This window comes from Bison bison, unplaced genomic scaffold (genome assembly GCF_000754665.1).
Source record: "Bison bison bison isolate TAMUID 2011002044 unplaced genomic scaffold, Bison_UMD1.0 scf7180017864484, whole genome shotgun sequence".
Lineage (NCBI taxonomy): Eukaryota > Metazoa > Chordata > Mammalia > Artiodactyla > Bovidae > Bison > Bison bison.
In genome coordinates this window covers 3,670,601-3,692,845 of record NW_011495044.1, presented here as the reverse complement: position 1 = coordinate 3,692,845, position 22,245 = coordinate 3,670,601, and the positions used below count along the sequence as shown (strand labels likewise).

The following is a 22,245-nucleotide window of genomic DNA, read 5'->3' as shown; positions in this document are numbered from 1 at the left end:
AGTTGAGAACCTTCTGGTACTATGCAGCTACAAAAAGGAATGAGAAACATCTCAATACTAAGAAGTCATTTTCAGGACATATTGCTAAATGAAAAAAGTAAGATTGAGAAAAGTATGTATAGTATGTTGTCATTTATATAAGAAGGGAATACATATGCATATATATGTACACACACACTCACAGATATATTTGCTTATTTTTAAAAAATGGAGTATGAACTATTAAGTTAAAAGAAAGTGATTACTCTATGGCAGAAGAAAGGGATAAGGTAAAAGGCATTTCTCTGAATATACTGTTTTACAGATTTCAAGAATTATTTATATACATGAGGCCAAAGATGGAACAATTCAAGAATCAACAAGGATAATTAGTGCAATGGAGTGAAAAACATCAAACATGTATGAATCTTTGAGTCTATGTTATTAAATACAACAGCAGCAATAAGACTAAGTAATTTTGGAGGATAATGGCGATCCAATTTATTATTCTGAAAAGTGGTAAACAAAGAAAAGAATCAAGCATTTAAACTGTCTCTCCTGCATGAACTATGCTTCAGGATATCCAAATAGTTGAAAGTTTATTTTAACAGACATATTCCATTTAATTTATGTGGACAGAATGATAATATTAAAATTTTCCATTTTGCAACCAAAATGAATTGATAGGTCTAAATCAGGGGTCAGCAAACTATAGCCAGAAGGCTGGACAACTTGTTTTGTAAATAAAGCTTTACTGGATCACAGCCTTGTCCATTTTTTTATGTATTGTCTATGACTGCTTTCATATTACAAGGACAAAGCTGACAAGTTACAACAGAGAATGTATGGCCTGTAAGCCTGAAATATTTACTATCTCTTTTAGAAAATCTGCCAACCCCTGCTCTAGACTACAAGCAGTAATGGCTGCTACATTATAAAATGAGAGACAACCAGACCATATATACTTCTTAATAAATGTAAATATCACTACCTATGAAATATTCTTATTGAAAAAAACTGAATCTTAACCTGATCAAGCCTCTAGATCTAGTTACCAATTTCTAGGAAGAGAGGTCAGAGAAACATGTTAAATGATACCAAAGAGATATAATCAGCAAAATCTAATTGTGAGAAAAGTTAAAGAAAATGACTTAGGTTTTTCAACAAATAAATTGCAAGGAAAAAATAAGAGAGAGGAGGAGAACGCATAAATTAAAAGAGGCTTAAGGAACATATCACCCAACTGCATATGTTGATTTTATTTGGATCCTGATTCAAAGAAAATGAAATAAAGAGAGGAAGAGAGAGAGACAGACAGACAATAGGGGAAATTTAAATACTGAGTAAATATTTGTTGATACTAAGAAAGTATCATTATTTTATTCACATGTGACAATGTTATTATGATTATGTTTTTAAAATATTAACTATGAGACAGATACATACTAAACATTTAGTGATAAAATGATACTATGTTTAAGCAACTGGGCAGGAGTGGTCAGGGAATGTATGTAGGTACTAAGAAAACAAGACTAACTATCAAAGAAAACATACATGGACTTTCATTCACTGTATTATTTTTTTCTACTTTTGTATATGTTTGAAATTTTACAAGTAATTTTTTTTTAAAGAAGGAAAATGTTAAATAACCACTTGAGGAGGTCTTTCAAATGACACTTTCCTCTAATGCTCATTTAATTTAGCACAGCCTCCTGAGGGGAACACAGCCTATAAGCCATCTCCATCCTCCCGAGAGACACTGCAATAGTGACTGACGGTAACTGATGAAATGTGCTAAATCGCTCAGGTATACTTACACTAAAAAAGGTGAATCTGATCTTGAAGAGAAAAATACAGTGGTGTCATTAAAGTAAAATAATGCATAATCAATTACTTAATAATTGATTTAAAGTGAGAAAATTCCAAGGACCAATTGAGAATTTAGGGGAAAGGAGATAAGGGATTTTTATAATAGTCATCCTTTCTAATGGGAGATTTTTCTCTCACTGCCTGTTGTGATTGTAGGATTTGATAAAAGCTCCATGGTTTTTTGAGGCAAGTTCATGGCAAGACCTTCTTCCATCCTTTTTCTTAAAGTAAATGGGACCTGACAAAGAAGGATGCAGGGTGTGGTTTCTCATTAGAAAAAGAAGAGCTGAAGAGAAGCTTGGATATCACAAGTTAATGTAGAATGGAGAGGTCCAGATTTTACAGCTCATTTCATGTTAGGTGGACCTTTTGGACCATACGAAAAAGAAGGGATGGGCAGGCGACCCTATGTTTTCTTCTAACACAATGTACAATTTGAGGAAGATAACTAATGGGCTAGGGAGAGCTTGGGTCCAGTTACTCACCCAGAGGGGGCTGCAGCATACCCCCATTCTTCTCACAGTTCCCGATAGGCTGGATTTCCGCTGAGTCAACCAGCCGCCAGAAGTCATTCTTGTTGTCGCTGCCATCAAGGCGAAGGCGGAGGCGAGCACCTGTCAGTCCAACTACTGTGGCAATACAGGTAGATGTGGTGTTCCTGGGGTCCTGCGCTTCCAATTTCATGCTGATCTTGAACTCGTTGCTTGGAGGTGTGTAGGACTGAGGAGAACAAGCCATGGGGATTAGGCAGACTAAGAATACATGGCATTTTCAGTAAGGATATTAGGCGATGGAACCTGAAAATTTTCGCTTTGGATGCAAACTGATTACAGCTGAGTCAGGGACAACCCTCATGAATTATTTCCTAATGCCTAGGAAGGGTCTCATGAAAAAGAAACACTGAAATGTAACGTGAAGGGGAAAAATTACTTTCCAGTGAAGCATCAAATATTGACTGACCAGTAAGAAAAGGATAAGAGTATCTCAAATGGTCCTTGATTAAATGCTGTTTTTTATCCTATCTTCTCCAATTCCCTAACCCACCAGGTATTCTTAATATTTTCTTTGCAGAAATCATCCTATTAAACTATCGTATCCTTAGTGTTTCTTCATGGAGTGCTTCAGTATGTGTACCACACAGACTAACCAATGGGAATAGATTATTTTTTTTACTTTGACATTAACTTAGAAATCAATTCCTGTTTTTTGAAAAACAACTTTTAAGTTATAACTGACATACAATGAATTACACACTTAGGTTAAGTACTGACATACGTATACACTCATGACACATACATCACAACACTCTGGAAACCATCACCACTATCAAGATAATGAACATGGACATACTACCAAGTTTTGCATATCCCTTTAAGATCTGTCTAGCCCTTCCCAGATCCCTCTCTCTCCAGGCAAACATGCTTTACTTTCTATCAGTGCAGACTGCTTTGCATTTTGCATTTCTAGACTTCAAATGGAATCATACAGAATATACTTTTTTTGGGGGGGGGGATCTAGTTTCTTTCACTCAGCATAACCATTCTGAAATTCATCCATTTGTTGAATGTATCAGTAATTCATTTCTTTTTCGTTAAGACTCACTTTTAAGAGCAGTTTTAGGTTCACAGCAAAACTGAGAGGAAGGTAGAGAGATTTCCTATAAACATCCTGCTCCACACATGCAGTGTCTCCTCTACTTTCAGTATATCCTAACATACTAGTACATTTATTACAACAGATGAAACTACACTAACATATCATAATAACCCAAAGTCCATTACCCAAAGTCCATTATTTACAGTAAGGTTCTCTCTTGGTGTTGTATACTCTATGAGTTTGGTCTAATGGAGACATGTATCTATCATTATAGGATCATACAAAATAGTTTAACTGTACTAAAAATCCTCTGTACTTGGCCTACTCATCCACTCAATCTCTGGCAACCACTGATCTTTTTACTGTCTCCATAGTTTTGCCTTTTCCAGAATGTCATATAGTTTGAATCACACAGTACATAGCTTTTTCAGACTGGCTTTTTTCTTGTAGTTAAGACGCATTTAAGTTTCCTCTATGTCTTTTCATGGCTTGATAGCTCATTTCTTTCTGGGGCTGAGTAATACTCCATTGTCTGGCTATACTACAGTTTGTTTATCCATTCACCTACTTAAAAAAATCTTGCTTTCTTCCAAGTTTTGGTGATTATGAATAAGGATGCAATAAAATCCATATATATACACACACACATACACACACACATACACATGAGTTTTTGTGTGGACATAAATTTTCAACTTCTTTGGGTAAATATCAAGGAATGCAATTGATGGATCATATGGTAAGAGTATGTTTAGTTTACAAGAGAGATCACCAAACTACCTTATAAGATGTCTGTACCATTTTGCATTCCCACGAGGAATTAATGACAATTCCTGTTGCTCCACATCCTTGCCAACACTTGGTGTTATCAGTGTTCTGGGTTTTGACATTATAATATGTATGTAGTGGTATCTCACTGTTGTTTTAATTTGCATTTTTCTGATAACATATGATGTAGAACATCTTTTTTATGCTTGTCATCTGACCATCTTTGGTGAGATGTCTGTTAAGATGTTTGATCTTTTTTGAGTTATTTTCTTATTTTCAGTTTAAGGTATTCTTTGTATATATTGGGTAACAGTCCGTTGTCAAACACGACTTGTAAAAATATTTTCTCCCAGTCTGTGGCTTGTCTTCTCATTCTCTTGACAGCGCCTTTCATATAGTAGAAGGTTTTATTTTAATGAAGTTCAACTTATCACTTCTTTCTTTCATGAACCGTGCCTTTGGTTTGCACCTAATAAATCACTGTCGCATCTAAGGTCACCTTCAGTTCAGTTTAGTCGCTCAGTTGTGTCCAACTCTTTGCAGCCCCATGGACTGCAGCACATAAGGCCTCCCTGTCCATCACCAACTCCTGGAGTTTACCCAAACTCATGTTCATTGAGTTGGTGATGCCATCCAACCATCTCATCCTCTGTCATCTCCTTCTCCTCCTGCCTTCAATCTTTTCCAGCAACAGGGTCTTTTCAAATGTCAGTTCTTCGCATCAGGTGGCCAAAGTATTGGAGTTTCAGCTTCAACATCAGTCCTTCCAATGAATATTCAGGACTGATTTCCTTGAGGATGGACTGGCTGGATCTCCATGCTCTCCAAAGGACTCTCAAGAGTCTTCTCCAACACCACAGTTCAAAAGCATCAATTCTTTGGCTCTCAGCTTTCTTTATAGTCCAACTCTCACATCCATACATGACTACTGGAAAAGCCATAGCTTTGACTAGATGGACCTTTGTTGGCAAAGTAATGTCTCTGCTTTTGAATATGCTGTCTAGGTTGGTCGTAACTTTTTTCTCAAGGAGTAAACATCTTTTAATTTCATGGCTGCAATCACCATCTGCAGTGATTTTGGAGCCCCCCAAAATAAGTCTGTCACTGTTTCCCCATCTATTTGCTATGAAGTGATGGGACTGGATGCCATGATCTTAGTTTTCTGAATGTTGAGCTTTAAGCCAACTTTTTCACTCTCCTCTTTCACTTTCATCAAGAGGCTCTTTAGTTCTTCTTCACTTTCTCCCATAAGGGTGGTGTCATCTGCATATCTGAGGTTACTGATATTTCTCCTGGCAATCTTGATTCCAGCTTGTGCTTCCTCCAGCCCAGCATTTCTCATCATGTACTCTGCTTATAAATTATATAAGCAGGGTGACAATATACAGCCTTGACATACTTCTTTTCCTATTTGGAACCAGTCTGTTGTTGTTCCATGTCCAGTTCTAACTGTTGCTTCCTGACCTGCATACAGGTTTCTCAAGAGGCAGGTCAGGTGGTCTGGTATGCCCATCTCTTTCAGAATTTTCCACAGTTTGTGGTGATCCACACAGTCAAAGACTTTGGCATAGTCAATAAAGCAGAAATACATGTTTTTTTCTGGAACTCTCTTGCTTTTTTGATGATCCAACGGATGTTGGCAATTTGATCTCTGGTTCCTCTGTCTTTTCTAAATCCAGCTTGAGCATCTGGAAGTTCATGGTTCATGGACTGTTGAAGTCTGGCTTGGAGAATTTTGAGCATTACTTTACTAGGGTTGAGATGAGTTTGAGCATTCTTTGGCATCATCTTTCTTTGGGATTGCAATGAAAACTGACCTTTTCCATCTTAGTCTTCTCCTATGGTAACTTCTAGGAGTTTTAGTTTTGTGTTTTACAGTTAGGTGTGTGGTCTGCTTTGAATTAATTTTTTTGAAGGGTGTTAAGCTCTGTATCTATCATCTTTCGATTCATGTAAGGACTGTGTGACCTTTTTCATGATGAAATTACTGTATTTTTATCTGATAATATCCTTTGGCTCTGAAATATTCTTTGATATTAATATGCCATTTCAGCTTTATTATAATTTTTGATTCTTTTACTTTTAACCTGTTTGTGTCTTTACATTTAAAATATAATTGCTTGCAGGAAGTATATAATTGGGTCTTACTTTTTATCCAATATGACAATCTCAGTTTGTTAACTGAGGAAGTTAGATAATTTATGATTGGATTATAGATATGGCTGGGTTTAAACCTACCATTCTGCTATCTGTTTCCTATTATTTTAGTGGATGCTTTGGGGCTTAAACATATTTAAATTATCAGTCTATCTTCAAGTAATATTATACTACTTCATGTATAAGAATTTTATAATAGCCTTCTTAAATTTCTCTCACTTAAGTTACTATTGTTATACATTTTACTATATCTACAATACAATGTTATTATCATTATTTATAGTCAATGATCTTTTATAAAGGTTTAATAAGAAATAACATTAAAAAAAAAAAGAAATAACATTTTAAGTATTTACCCTTGTAATTATCATTTCTAGTAACTTTCATTCCTTTGTGTAGATCTGTATTCTATCTGGTAATATTTTCCTTCTGCATGATGGACTTTGTTTAACATTTGTAAGAGTGAGTTTGCTGCTGCTGCTGCTGCTGCATCTCTTCAGTCATGTCTGACTCTGTGCGACCCCATAGACGGCAGCCCACCAGGCTCCCCCGTCCCTGGGATTCTCCAGGCAAGAACACTGGAGTGGGTTGCCATTTCCTTCTCCAATGCATGAAAATGAAAAGTGAAAGTGAAGTTGCTCAGTCGTGCCCAACTCTTCGCAACCCCGTGGACTGCAGCCTACCAGGCTCCTCCATCCATGGGATTTTCCAGGCAAGAGTACTGGAGTGGGGTGCCATTGCCTTCTTTGAAGAGTGAGCTTACTAGTGATGAATTCCTTCAGTTTTTATGCATCTGAAAATATCTCTATTTTTCCTTCATTTTGGAAGATCTTTTTGTTGGATATAAAATTCATGGTTGATAGTTTTCTTTTGAAACTTTGAAGATTTTATTTAACTTTCTTCTTGTTTGCATTATGACAAGAAAATATAATGTCATTCTTATCTTTGTTTCCCTGCACATAAAGTGTCTTTTTTCCTCTGGCTGCTTTGAAGATGTTCTCTATCACTAGTTTTGATAATTTATGACATGCCTTTGTGTAATTTTATTCTTGTCTTTTTTTTTAGGATATTCATTTAGCTTTCTGAATTTGCAGATTTTTAGTTTTCCTCAACTGTGAACAATTTTTTGCCATTTTATCTTCAAATGCTTTTCCAGTTCTCCATCTCTTTTCTTTTGGGTAGTCTAATTACATGGTCTATGATGTTATCCCATGCTTCACTGATCTCTTTTTCATATTTTTTAAAATACTTTTTTCTGTGTGTTTCATTTTAGGTATCTTCTACTGCTATGCTTTCATATTTATTAATCTCTTCTTCCACCATTAATCCCATCTAGTGTATTTTTCATTTTGCTCAATGTCTTTTTTTTATATTTCATGTCTCTGCTTAACTTTCAAACATATAGAACATAATTAAAATAATTGTTTTAATGTTTTAATCTTCTAAGATTTGCAAAGGTTCTAAGTCTGTTTCAATTGGTTGATTAGTCTGTTCATTATTAGTTACGCTTTCCTGCCTCCTTATATGCCTGATAATCTTTGACTAGATGCCAGACATTTGACTTTTACCTGTTAGGTGCTGGATATTTTTGCATTCCCTTCTTGTGCTGTGTTCCTAGATGAAGTTAATTTACTTGGAAATAATTTAATCACATTGAGTCTTGCTTTTTAGTTTGTGAGGCAGATTCAAAGCATGCTTATCCTAAGGCTAATCATTTCCCACTACTGAGCAGGATCTTCCCAACTATCCACATGAATTATGAGATTTTCCAGTCTAGCTGGTGGAATCAGGCACTATTCCCAGTCTTGTGTGAGCACTAGGCTCTATCCTTTTACTATCCTTCTAATCCTTTCAGACAGTGTTTCCCTTGGCTTTGGATGCTCACATGCATATACAGAGCAACAGTACTTTGATGAATATTGGGGGCTCTCTGCAGTTTTCTTTCTGTGCCACATTCTCTTCTCTGGTACTCTGTCCTGCAAATTCTATCCCTGGGTTCTCAGTTCCATCTCCCTAATTTGATAGGGAATCTCTCAGGCTTATTTAGTCTGGGTTCTCTTTCCCTGGGCCATGGTCTCAAACTATTGTAAAGCAGTAAATCATAAGAGGCTCAACTCATTTGTTTTTTCATCTCTTAGAGATCACTGTTCTTGGCTGCCTGATCTTCAGTAACTTGAAAACCATTATTTAATATATTTTGTCTTTTAAAATTATTGCAGGTGGAAATATGAATTCAGTCCCTATTATTTCAGATGAGCAAAGTCCTATTTTGTACTTTTATTTAGACAAAATTCAAACTCAAAATGTTGACAGTTTGTGGAAGTAACACTTGAATACTAAAAAGGAGGGAGATATAAACCATTTCCTGATGTGCAGCTCTATTTAGCAGCAGTACACATCTCTACTTACTAGCCTTATCATGTACTGATAGTCAACATCATCTGTGCATTGTATGGGGAACTTAATCCTATGTGGGAAGCTCTAAATGACGTCCAATGAACTCCTAACATACTCCACAATGCGATTCAGTGCCAACATTTTTATGGAAAGATAAGATTGTGGCAGGGGAGCTGAATTCAGAGATATGAATACTGCTCCACTTTCAAGAGTTGTCTAAGGGCTATAACTCTGTTTCCTATCTGCCTGAACTAACAGCTGTAGTAAAAATTAGCAACTGTTTTCAGTAACACAGAGTATCTTCAAGGAGGTGAAGAAGGAAAAGGTGTTACTTGGGAAATTGAGGAGAATGTTTAAAAGTCACAGCTGAGTTTTGAGTCTTGAAGCTATAGTCTTCCCATAGAAGTTTATTCTGGGGACTTCAGGTGAGAAGCCCAAAGGCTCCCACTTCATGTTTTGCTTGTCTAAGGACCAGAAAAACTACTTGCCTCCCACCTTCTAAAGATGCTGAGAATCAATTACCTGCTTGAAGCAATGGATAGGCGCTGGGACTGAACATGTTTCTTTTAGGTATTTGTCCCAGGTAAAATGACCTGTAAAGGAAATAAAAATCTCTATCACAGTCAACTTCCTAAAAATGCTTTCAAGATGTAATCTACCCTAAACATTAGGCTATTTTCAGATTTGTTTGGAGCATAAGAAAACTTACATGGCCCTGTTTGGACTCAAAGAAGTATAGTAGGGGGAAGAATTGAGGTGACCTGAGTGAATCATTTTAGATCAATGTTTTTTGAATCACCGTCTAGATGACCTAAGGAATCTTTCAAGCCAGTCTCTAAAATGATCCAAAATGCTACACCAAGTCATACCAGTGTCTCAAAGAAGTATTCAGGAAGCTCATGGAAAACAGTACAGAAGAGGCACAAAGTGGGTGGGAAGATTCCTTCTGAACAATCTGACTCCTGTAAAGGTCCCTTATTGCCATCAAATAACTGATTTTAACACCCAATGTGGCAGAATCCCACCATCACAGCTCAGAAAGAAAAAAGAAGAGGCTATCTTGAGACCCTGGGTAAGAGGAGTTGTTGGGGGCAGGAAAAGCCAGAATGAGATTATACTTGAATCCTCACTCTAAAAGATGTTTCTCTCCCATTCACCTCAACCCTCTCCTATTCCAGTCACCGTCGCATTGCTCTGAGGTGCAAAATGGCCAAGGCTTGTTAATTTAGAGAAAAGCTGATCCTCAGTAGCATTTCTGATGACAGTAGTTAAGAATAAGTTGGCAAATTTACAGAATCTTTTTAGCCTCTTGAAGTGGCCCTTAAGGTCTTTCAAAGTTTGAGGAACACTGTGCTAGAGAAATAATCTTTAAGGTGACACTGACCTGGCATCAGGGAAAACATTTTAAAGGATGGGTTATTAAACACATATCTTACTGAACCACAAAAGATGACCAGGTTCTTTATTAAAGGTTAAATCAATTACAAATATCCCCCTAATACCCACCTAGAGGTGACCCCATGATGGAGCAGGTAAGGTCCCAGAGACTTTCACAAGCTAAAACACTGTAGCAAACCAGCATTTCTTGAAGTTTCCTCTGCAGTGGAGCAGCACAGGGCCCCTTTGGGCCATGAAAAAAGCACTAGATGCTGGGAATAAAAATGAGTCATGGAATGATGAAATCTAAGTCACTCCAAAGATGATGCCAAGACTTTATACTCTATTGACTTTATAGCTTCTGTTTTAAAACTGGTTCCTTTCCCACCATCCTAACCAAGCCAAATAGATTTGGCCAGAAATCACAGTCAGTTCTGAACTATTTAATGAACTGGCTGATGACTGGGTGTGTGCATGCTAAGTTGCTTTAATCCTGTCGGACTCTTTGCAACCCTATGGACTGGTGCCTTCCAGGCTCCTCTGTCCGTGGGATTTTCCAACAAGAATACTGGAGTGGATTGCCATGCCCTCTTCCAGGGGATCTTCCTGACCCAGGGATCGAACCCTAGTCTCTTGCATTCACAGGGACATTCTTTAGCACTAGCGCCACCTGGCAGCCATCCCCTTTGGTCAATAATTAATCATTTTGAATAGACAGTCCAAGGGTAAATGAGATGAGTATTTCCTTAAGTCAAGATTTAAATAGCTTATTAAAATTTAATAAAGAGTTTGCTCTTAGCTGAGATGGCTTCTAAAGCAAAGAGTTTCATCACTATTGGCTGTTAGAAAAAGAAAACATCAAGAATTATTATTCCATTCTTGCAAACAAATAAGTCTAATAGTAAGTCTTGGATTTGACTAGGCTGCACCTCTTGAACTCTAACAAGTACAGCAGTTCTACCCACTAAAACTTTCTCTGATAACAGAAATGTTCTGCATCTATGCTGACCAGTAAGATAGCCACTAGCCGCATGCCACTATTGAACACATGAAATGTGGCTGGTGTGAGTGAGAAATTAAATTTTAAATGGTATTTAACTTTAATGTAAATTTAAATACCTATATGGGAATTACTGTAGAAGGCAGTACGGAAGAAGTTAGGTCAGTTCTGAGTTGCTTGTTACTGTTTTGAGTTCTGACCAAAAACACCCAAGAGACTTTGGCTTTAAGATGTAATTACAGCAGCATCAGGGTACCAAAATAATTAGGGTATTATAGTTCTATATTACACATAACAACTATGGTAGTCAATTCCTATTACATAGGTTAAGAAATCCCACATCTTCCCATTTACTATCAACTGAATGAAAAAGAACCTCTTTGTTAAAAGCAGTTCATCCACTGAGGGTTCACTAGCTTCAATCATACCTAGATTAGTATTTTTTCTTAAATTTGACTGCTTAGGTTGTTTATTGTTTACTATCAATCAGGTAAGCTGCAAAATAAGTTAATTTTTATTGACTCACTAAGAATATCTGAGCACCTATTATAATGCTCATAATGAAGCCAAACATCAAACCTACCACACTGCCAAGCACTAAAAATACCACAAAAGAAGTAGGACAGGCAACAAAGTATAGATCAGGGGTTGGCAAATTTTCTGTAAAGGACCAGATAGAAAAAAATTTACCCTTTGCAGGCCATTCGGTCTCTGTCACAAATACTCAACTTGTACATGGTAGCATGAAAACAGCCACAGGCAATATGTAAATGAGCAAGCATGGCTGTGTTTCACTAAAACTTTATTTATAAAAACTGGCAGTGGGTTGCATTTGGCCCCTAAAATAGCAATCTGTCAAATCTTGGGATATAATACCATTCTCAAATGCTACTTACCATCAAAATACACTAAATAATTTTTCTAACTTCTTTTTACAGTTCTGAGACTATCTTCAGAGATTCTCATTCAGTAATCTCTTCAGTGTGGTCTGAGAATCTGTATTTTCAAAGCCTTCCGAGGTAATATTGATTAAATTCCATGCCTAGAAACTAGTGGGATAATTGAAAGAATGTGATATTGAGAATTAGAAGATGGTGGTTGAAGTCTTGTTTCTATAGCTAACTGCTGCTGCTACTGCTGCTGAGTCGCTTCAGTCGTGTCTGACTCTGAGCGACCCCACAGACAGTAGCCCATCAGGCTCCTCTGTCCCTGGGATTCTCCAAGCAAGAATACTGGAGTGGGTTTCCATTTCCTTTTCCAATGCATGCATGCATGCATGCTAAGTCACTTCAGTCGTGTCCGACTCTGTGCGACCCCATGGACAGCAGCCCAACAGGCCCCTCTATCCACAGGATTCTCTAGGCAAAAATACTGGAGTGGGTTGCCATTTCCTATCTTGAATAAATTACTTAATCCTTCCAAGCATCAGTTCATTTATCTGAAAGAGACATAATAGCCCACAAGATTATACATATACTCCTTCATTCAATAGATACTTATTAACCTTCTTCCAAGTGCAAAAGCACAGTGTTAAATATTAGGAGAACAAGATAGACATGGTTCTGAAATTCATGGAGCCTACAGTTTAGAGATAAGCAAAAGTAGTAAATTAAGTAATAATACAAATAATCTGCCACAATTATGATAAATTTAAGTTAATGAGGTAGTGCAGGTTGCCTTGAGAATGCAGAACAGGGAAATCTAATTCATACTTGGGTCAAGATTACTGTGAAGATTGACATTATTAGCTAGTATAGTATTTTATAATTTCTGGAGTGATTTCAATTATTCATTCAAATGATGTTTGAGTATCCTGTATGTGCCAGGCACTTCTTCTAAATGCTAGGATAAGGCACGAGGTCCCTGCCCTTATGGAATTTATATTCCAGGGCATAATGAGGCACAATTAACCCAAAGTCAAATAGATACGGTAGTAAGTGATAAGTATTTGAAGGACATAAAATAATGATATGTGACAGAGACTGGGAATCATCTTAGATGGTGAAATTACAGACAGATGCTCTAGACAGGAAACATTTGGGCTGAAACTTTATAGATGAGAGACAGTCAGTCATCTCATTTATACTGCTGAATAATACTTATGAAAGTATTTTATAAACTCTAACATACATACTACCATATGACAGTTATGTCTATTATTAGGAAATAAGATTGGCTTAAAACTCAACATTCAAAAAGCTAAGGTTTTGGCATCCGGTCCCATCACTTCATGGCAAATAGATGGAGAAACAACTGAAACAATGAGAGACTTTATTTTCTTGGGCTCCAAAATCACCACAGATGGTGACTGCAGCCACGAAATTAAAAGATGCTTGCTCCTTGGAAAAAAAGCTATGACAAACCTAGACAGCATATTAAAAAGCAGAGACATTAGTTGCCAACAAAGGTCCATCTAGTCAAAGCTATGGCCTTTCCAGTAGTCATGTATGGATGTGAGAGTTGGACCATAAAGAAGGCTGAGCGCCAAAGGCTGATGCTTTGAACTGTGGTGCTGGAGAGGACTCTTAAGAATCCCTTGGACTGCAAGGAGATCAAACCATCCAATCCTAAAGGAAATCAGCCCTGAATATTCATTGGAAGGACTGATGTTGAAGCTGAAGCTCCAATACTTTGACCACCTGATGCGAAAAACCAACTCACTAGAAAAGACCCTGATGCTGAGAAAGATAGAAGGCAGGAGGAAAAGGGGACAACAGAGAACAAGACGGTTGGATGGCATCACCACCTCAATGGAAATAAGTTTGAGCAACCTACGGGAGATGGTGAAGGGCAGGGAAGCCTGGCATGCTACAGTCCACGGGGTTGTCAAGAGTCAGACATGAATGAGCGACCGAACAACAACCACAAAGACTTCTGCCCTGAAGGGATTTAAAACTACACACAAATACTTTAAAAATTAACAGTTCCCTAAATTGTAAAACGCAAAAGATCCACCAGTTGAGCGCATGAATTCCTTTCTCTAATATTCACTCATTCAACAAATGTTTACTGTGCAACTACTATATGCCAAGCTCAATTCCAGGCACAGGCGATACACAGCAAAGAACAAAACAGCCAGAATCTCTGCCCACATGGAGCTTACATTCTAAGGGGGAAGAGACACAATAAAGAAACAAATAAACATAATTCAATTGATCCAGAAAGTTACAGAGAAACCACATAATAACTATACAATTTCTGGCCCTTTTCAAATAAGGAAAAAATAAAGCAAGGTAGAAGGGGAAAAGAGTGCTGAGAGTATGTATGCTATCAATAGTACTGGAGTGGATTGCCATTTCCTTCTCCAGGGGATCTTCCCGACCCAGGGATCGAACCCAGGTCTCCTGCATTGTAGACAGACGCTTTACCGTCTGAGCCACAAGGGAAGTGCTATATAATTTCTGGCCCTTTTCAAATAAGGAAAAAATAAAGCAAGGTAGGAGGGGAAAAGAGTGCTTAGAGTACGTACGCTATCAATAGTACTGGAGTGGATTGCCATTTCCTTCTCCAGGGGATCTTCCCGACCCAGGGATCGAATCCAGGTCTCCCGCATTGTAGACAGACGCTTTACCGTCTGAGCCACCAGGGAAGTCCTATATAATTTCTCGCCCTTTTCAAATAAGGAAAAAATAAAGCAAGGTAGGAGGGGAAAAGAGTGCTGAGAGTATGTATGCTATTTTAGGCAGGATGGTCAAGAAAGGGATCTTGATGAGATGATATAAAAGCTGAGACCTGAATGGTCCCTCCAGCCTCTAGTTAAATAATTCCAATGATGAGAAATTTATTATTCAGCTATGGTTCAACAGCAGAAATGGATTATTTTAACCATTAGAATCAGCCAAAGTCTACCTTTTTCTAAATCTTTACCTACTGACATTAGACATAATATATCTAATCCCCTAAATATGTCCCAAATCCCTCAACTGCTCTTAATTTAAAATGGTTACATCAGGCATTTCCATTCATGCTGGCTACTGTTGTGTCCACATTCCTCTACAAGAACTCTATTTAGTTCCACCTAAAGTGTGGAACCCAAATCCTTTAAGCAATAAAGACAGTCACAGTCTTTATTTTTGGCCATGCTGTGCAGCATGTGGGATCTTAGTTCCCCAACCAGGGATTGAACCTGTGCCCCCTGATTTGGAAGCTCAGAGTCTAAACCCTGGACTGCCAGAGAAGTCCATTTTATGAGCTTTAAAAACCTTCACTGTTTAACCCAGTACTTGAAACTTCAGAGAGGCAACATAAAAGTTTGAAAAGTGAGTGAATGAAAAGAAGCAAGCCAGTAATGGTCCTACTCTTTTCTGGACTAGTGAAATCACACCTGGGAAATTAAACGTTATGGGCACTAGTCCTTGAGAGGGACAGAACAAAGCAACACCTAAATGGTGACCTAAATGATCAAGAGAAACAAAACCATGTCACATGAGGACCAGCTAAACGAAGAAACAACACTTAGCATGAAAGTCTTAAAGCCATTTCTTTATCCATCCATCCAACAAGTATTTATAGTGTGGATCAAGGAACAGTGCTGGAGATATGACCATGATCAAAATATTGTCTTGCCTTCACAAAGCTTCAACTTAAGGCTTCCAAGTTAAAATGTAAAAGGATAAGCAAGGAGTTAGCCAAAGAGAGACCTGTTGTTTCAGACAGAAAGAAAAGCATGTATGAGGGCCCAGAAATGAAAAAAAGCAGTTCTCAAACCTGAATCTTTCAGTATGGCTACTGGGCAGATAAAAATGGTTTAGAAAAGTGGTTGTCAATAAAAGCAGTGTTTGGGTTTCAGAGTCTCATATGCAACACTAAGGAGAAGAGGAAGCACAAAAGGATTTATAAGAAAAAGCATCCTGTCTACAATGTGAAGAACGGACTGGAGGAGGGTAAGGCTAGAGGCAGGAAGCTTTTTGATTAGGAAGATTTTCTAATAAACTAGCTATGAGACGATGGTTGCTTGAACTAGGAAATGTAACAGAATGGTAGTGAGAAAGCAGTCCTTAGAGCTGCTGTCAAATAACTAGAGGCTGGGCAGTGAAAAACTGGCTAAACCTATACATATCGCTCTAAAAGTTATAGGTAGGACTAATAGAATTGACAAAGAAACAGATTTTGGCCCAATAAATATTTGTTTAAACATGAGTGAGTTGCTTGAGGAGGTTTTAAGTCCCTAACAACTTTGGGGAAAGTTTAAGACAAGACATTTTACAAGAAATACAAAGTGTTGGAATTTTGAAATGCAGGCCAAGGTAGATTTTTTAAGGCCTCTTCCAAACTCTGAGATTCTAAAAATCTACTGAATTTTCTTTCAGTGTGGTATTTGAGGCTACCCTCTATGCCTGATGGACAAAATGAAATGCCCAAGATCACTTTATCAGAGGCTCTGCCTGGCTTCGCTACCTCTACTCCCACAACAAAAAACATACTTTCACATTTTAACGTCATTTATGTAAATATTTTAAACTGAATATCCACTTTTCACAATTCTGTCAACAAAACAGGTTATTTACAACATACCTTAAATATCACTGAACTAGAACTGTTATCATCATTCACATTAGCAACTGCAGCAGCTATCACTGAGAACCTTCTGTTTGTCTGCACCATGCCACACTGTGTTCAATATTTCCCCTGTTAATTATAACCCGAAAAGTAGGTTTTATTCTCATCTTAAAGATGAGGAAATGGACTCAGAAAGATCAAGTATTTTTTCTGAAGTCACAAAACTGGTTAGTGAGGAAAAGGAATATGAACCCAGGCCTGTCTGATTCTTATGCCATGCTTTTTAAACCACACACCATTACCTTAGAAAGGATGAGGAAAGTTTTAAGGAAAAATAAAAAGTGACTATCATTTATTGTTTATCAAGTATCAGGCCCTTTACCTGCATTATTTCATTTCATTCATTTCTTCAGCTCATAATCATAGAATGCTTCACTTCAAAGAATGTCACAAGATTTGACTTAAAAGGCTGAGGATAGTTGCAGAACAAATGAAAATAATAATCCTCCAAAGTTGAAAAGTATTTGAGAGTTTTTAAGATGTTTTCACATCCATTAGTTCATGTAATCTTCTTAATAACCCTGTGAAGTAGGTAGAATGGGATTATTATCCCCATTTACAAATCAGAAAACCAAGGATTAGTGTCACAAACTTACTAAATGGCAAAGTTGGCCTTCAAAGAATCCAGGAATTCTGACTTCTAGTCTAGTGTTCTACTACTTTACATCACCTTCCTTGTCAGCGGGCAATGAAAGTAATATGTTGTCAGAAGAAAAGGAAAGAGGGAGCAAATGGAAAATGATGATAATAGGATTGAACACAGGAAGTTGCAGTAACAAAATATGTAATACTTCAACAAAAACTGATAAAGGTATCAGAATATCAATATTTAAATAAAATGCAGGATTTTAAAGAACACTTAAGAAGTTAAGATTGACATTTATGTAGGAACTCGGAAAGCTGATTGAAAAATATTGCTATTAGTTTCATTTCTGAAATCCTAGTCCTGAAGTACACTATTCAGGGATGAAAACCAAATGCAGTCCCAGGCTGATTCCTGTTATTTGACATCTTAATATTTCAGTTTTTTATTTAGTTTAAAAAAAAAAAAAACTTAGAAAATCTTTAGGTTTAATTTCAGTTCAATATATCTCATGAATAATTTCTTTTGGGAAAATGCCATCAAATTCTGATTTACGGACAAATGGGCTTTGTTTTAGCTCTAGATTTAATGAATTAATAAGAAGTAACTTGCAATTTGGTTTCAGTTCCCATTCCTTATTGTACTCATGTAATTAGCCACCCTTTTCCCTTTCGTTAGCTTAGTCTGTGGCCTCCTGATAAGGAGAGTCAGACTCACAGCAAAGGAGAACTGCATGGGCTCATTAGGCAGACAAGAGCACAGGATTCACGAGCTCATGAGACAAAGACACACGGAATTCTGTTCCTAGTTACTATCTAATCCCTAGCTCAGTAATTTCCCATATTTAACAGAAACACAAGAAAGATATCTTACCTAGCTCCAGGATGTCGGTAGCTTCTATTAAAGAAAAAAATGTTACAGCATAAGTCATCATGCAGAACATACCAAAATGACAGAAAAGTGAGATTCTGGGGTAAAATGAGGGCTTGAGACTTTGTGTAGTTCAATTCTCTCATTTTAAAAGACACTAAGTTTATTACTAGTAGTTGTGGAAGTATACACTCAATTCTGCCTTATTAAAAACTAGATATCCAGAGAGGATAAACAACTGTACCTAAAGCTAATTTGGGATTGTCTGAACTCAGAATCTAAATTTCCTGATTTCATGCTCAAACCAATGTATATTGGTTTTGACAGATACCTCTACAAATTATATATGCTTGTGTTTTAACCAGTGAGTTCTTGGTATACTCAGACCTCCAAAAAATAAAGGCTTTGTGGTAAGAGATGTCAAATTAAATTTTTCCATGCTAAATACAGCTTTTTTTCTTACCTTGATGTTGGGATGCAGACTCTGATAGATGACCATATTTATGTTTTCTAACATCATTCCAGTCTATTACTGCAGGAAGAGAGAAAACAGTCATGTGGAAAGAAAGTAAAAGTTTCAATACTTCTCCAATTTAGCAGCATATTGCGACAGTTTTTGATAAAGTAATCTACTTTTGAGATTCTAGTCTAAGGAAATAACCCAAAGTATAGAAAAAGAGATTTTATTTCAAGAAACTTTAGTATTCTTTATAATAACAAAAAATTGGGGTGGAAGGGTGCTTAGATGTTCAACACAGAAGACTGATTAAGATACTGAAATACATTTGTTATTTGACAAAGTATTTTGCAGCTGTTAAATTTTTACAAGTCTAAGTGGGAAAATGTTTGAGTTATAATGTTATCTGGTAAGGTAAAGGATCAAAAAATATATGCAGGAATAACCACAATTACATAAAAAACTGAAGACAAAGAACACCTATGTTACAGGCTGCATTGTGTTCTCCCAGAATTCATACTGAAGTAATCATTTCTCAATACTTCAGAAGGTGACTTTGGAAGTAGGGTCTATGAAGAAGTAAATAAGTTAAAATGAGATCTAATTTTAGAGTGGACCCTAATCCAATATGACTGGTGTCCTTATAAGAAGAGGAAAATCTGGACACAGACAATGATAGAGAAAAGACTATGTGAAGGCACAGGGAGAAGACAGACATTTACAGGCCAAAGGAAAAAAAAAAACAACAACCCTGCTGACACCTTGCTCTTGCTCTTGTAGCCTCCAGAACTGTATGAAAATGTCTGTTGTTTAAATCACCCAGTCTGTAGCCTTTGTTATAGAAGGTCTATCTAGTAAACTAAAACAACCCTTAAAATTATCACTAGAAAAAAAAGAAGTAAACAAAGAAAATATAAACAACTGGTTATCTTTGGGTGGTGGTACTGTTTTTCTCCCCTTTCTAATCTCAAATATTTTCAGATTTTTTTTTATACAGAGTATCAGTTCAGTTCATGTCCGACTCTTTGTGACCTCATGACCCGCAGCATGCCAGGCCTCCCTGTCCATCATCAACTCCTGGAATCCACCCAAACCCTTGTCCATCGAGTCGGAGATGCCATCCAACCATCTCATCCTCTGTTGTCCCCTTCTCCTCCTGCCCTCAATCTTTCCCAGCACCAGGGTTATTACTTATATAATAGAAATATATTTTCCTTGCTTGAAAATTTAGACTCACCTACTGACCCCAGTGCTTTCTTACCATTATTTACGCACCTTCTTTACCAATGAACGGCACCACTTTTTTTTTTTTTTAACCATTATTTACCCATTTACCCACTTCTCTTCTCACTCAGCTCAGATGCTATGGTCCCTCACTAAAATCACTCCCTGGCCAAGTCTTCAACTTCTTCACACCTGTGTTTTTTTTTGTTTTGGTTAAACTTGACTACTAAAGCCTCAACCCTAACTTGGCTAAAACCACTTATCTGCCTGTATCATGCCTACCCCAAGAGATCACAAGTGCTAAAGAAAAACAAGTGGAAGCTTACTGGTCTCACCATGAACTCATGGCTACAATCTCAATGCTACTTATCACTGTCTAGGAATCAAACCACATTTCCCTACCATGCTTCCTTTTCTCCTTTCCAAAAATACAAATACACGTACTCTTCTAATGCTGAAGAAGCTGAAGTTGGACGATTCTATGAAGACCTACAAGATTTCTTAGAATTCATACCAAAAAAAAGATGTCTTTTTCATCATAGGGGACTAGAATGCAAAAGTAGGAAGTCAAAAAATACCTGAAATAACAGGCAAGTTTGGCCCTGGAGGACAAAATGAAGCAGGGCAAAGGCTAACAGAGTTTTGTTACAACAAACATCCTCTTCCACGAACATAAGAGATGACTATACACGGACATCACCAACTGGTCAGTACCAAAATCAGACTGATTTTATTTACTCTCTTTGCAGCCGAAGATGGTGTAACTCTATACAGTCAGCAAAAACAGACCTGGAGCTGACTGTGGCTCAAACCATCAGCTCTTTATTGCAAAATTCAGGCTCAAGTTGAGAAAGTAGGGAAAACCACTAGGCCATTCAATTATGACCTAAATCAAATACTTTATGATTACACAGTAGAGGTGATGAATAGATTAAAGGGACCAGATCTGGCAGACAGACTGTCTGAAGAACTATGGATGGAGGTTCGTAACACTGTGCAGGAGGTGATGACCAAAACCATACCCAAGAAAAAGAAATGAAAGAAGGCAAAGTGGTTGTCTGAGGAGGCCTTACAAACAGCTGAGAAAGGAAGAGAAGCAAAAGACAAAGGAGAAAGGGAAAGAGAAATCCTTTAGAGTTCAGAGGGTAAAGAATGCAGAGTTGCAGAGAATAGCAAGGAGAGATTAAAAAAAGCCTTCTTAAGTGACCAATGCAAAGAAACAGAAGAAAACAACAGAACAGGAAAGACTAACAATCTCTTTAAGAAAACTGGAGATACCAAGGGAACATTTCAGGCACAATAAAGGACAAAAACAGTAAGGACATAACAGAAGAAGAGGGTAAGAAAAGGTGGCAAGAATACACTGTACAAATTAAGAACTGTACAAAAAAGCTCTTAATGACCCAGTGAACCACGATTATGTGGTCACTCACCTACAGCCAGACATCCTGGAGTGTGAGGTCAAGTGGGCCTCAGGAGCATTACTATGAACAATGCTAGTGAAGGTGATGGAATTCCAGCTGAACTATTTCAAATCTTAAAATATGATGTTGTTAAAGTGTTGCACTCATTATGCCAGCAAATTTGGAAAACTCAGCAGTGACCACAGGACTGGAAAAGGTCAGTTTTCATTTCAATCCCAAAGAAAAGCAATGCCAAAGAATGTTCAAATTACTGTATAATTGTACTCATTGCAAGATTTTGCCTGAGATGTACCAGGTAAGGCTTCAGCAGTATGTGAACTGAAAAATTCCAGATGTTCAAGCTGGATTTAGAGAAGGCAGAGGAACCAGAGATCAGATTGCCAACACATTCAGGATCATAGAAAAAGCAAGGGGCTTCCAGAAAAACATCTGCTTCTGCTTCATTGACTATGCTAAAGACTTCGACTATATAGATCACAACAAACTGTAATATTCTTAAAGAGATGGGAATACCAGATCACCTTACCTGCCTCCTGAGAAACCTGTATGCAGGAAAAGAAGCAACAGTTAGAACCGGACATGGAACAATGAACTGGTTCAAAATTGGGAAAGGAGTATGTCAAGGCTGTATATTGTCACCCTGCTTATTTAACTTATATGCAGAATACATCGTGCAAAATGCCAGGCTAGATGAATCACAAGCTGGAATCAACACTGCCAGGAGAAATACCAATAACCTCAGATCTGCAGATGATACCACTTTAATGGCAGAAAAGTGAAAAGGAACTAAATAGCCTCTTGATGAAGGTGAAAGAGGTGAGTGAAAAAGCTGGTTTAAAACTCAACATTCAAAATACTAAGATCATGGAATCCAGTCCTATCACTTCGTTGCAAACAGACGGGAAAAATGTGGAAATAGTATTGGATTTCATTTTCTTGGGCTCCAAAATCACTGTGTAAGGTGACTGCAGCCACAAAACTAAAA

General features: G+C 37.4%; 1 protein-coding gene across 10 annotated transcripts in view; it reads right to left on the bottom strand.

Annotated features, from left to right (window-relative positions):
* Window positions 1–22,245, bottom strand: part of SCMH1 (sex comb on midleg homolog 1 (Drosophila)) — a 166,284-nt gene that overhangs the window by 117,350 nt on the left and 26,689 nt on the right. For 4 of the 10 annotated variants that reach the window (XM_010862678.1, XM_010862677.1, XM_010862683.1 and 1 more), the window contains 4 exons: window positions 18,619–18,687; window positions 18,159–18,182; window positions 9,289–9,359; window positions 2,334–2,568 (listed from right to left, as the gene is read on the bottom strand). In XM_010862678.1, the coding sequence (XP_010860980.1) occupies window positions 2,334–2,568; window positions 9,289–9,359; window positions 18,159–18,182; window positions 18,619–18,687 (399 nt within the window). Of the gene's footprint in view, window positions 1–2,333; window positions 2,569–9,288; window positions 9,360–10,272; window positions 10,416–12,039; window positions 12,193–17,024; window positions 17,224–18,158; window positions 18,183–18,618; window positions 18,688–21,786; window positions 21,803–22,245 lie in introns of all 10 variants that reach the window. The other 6 variants (XM_010862680.1, XM_010862681.1, XM_010862682.1 and 3 more) reach the window with 6 other exon arrangements.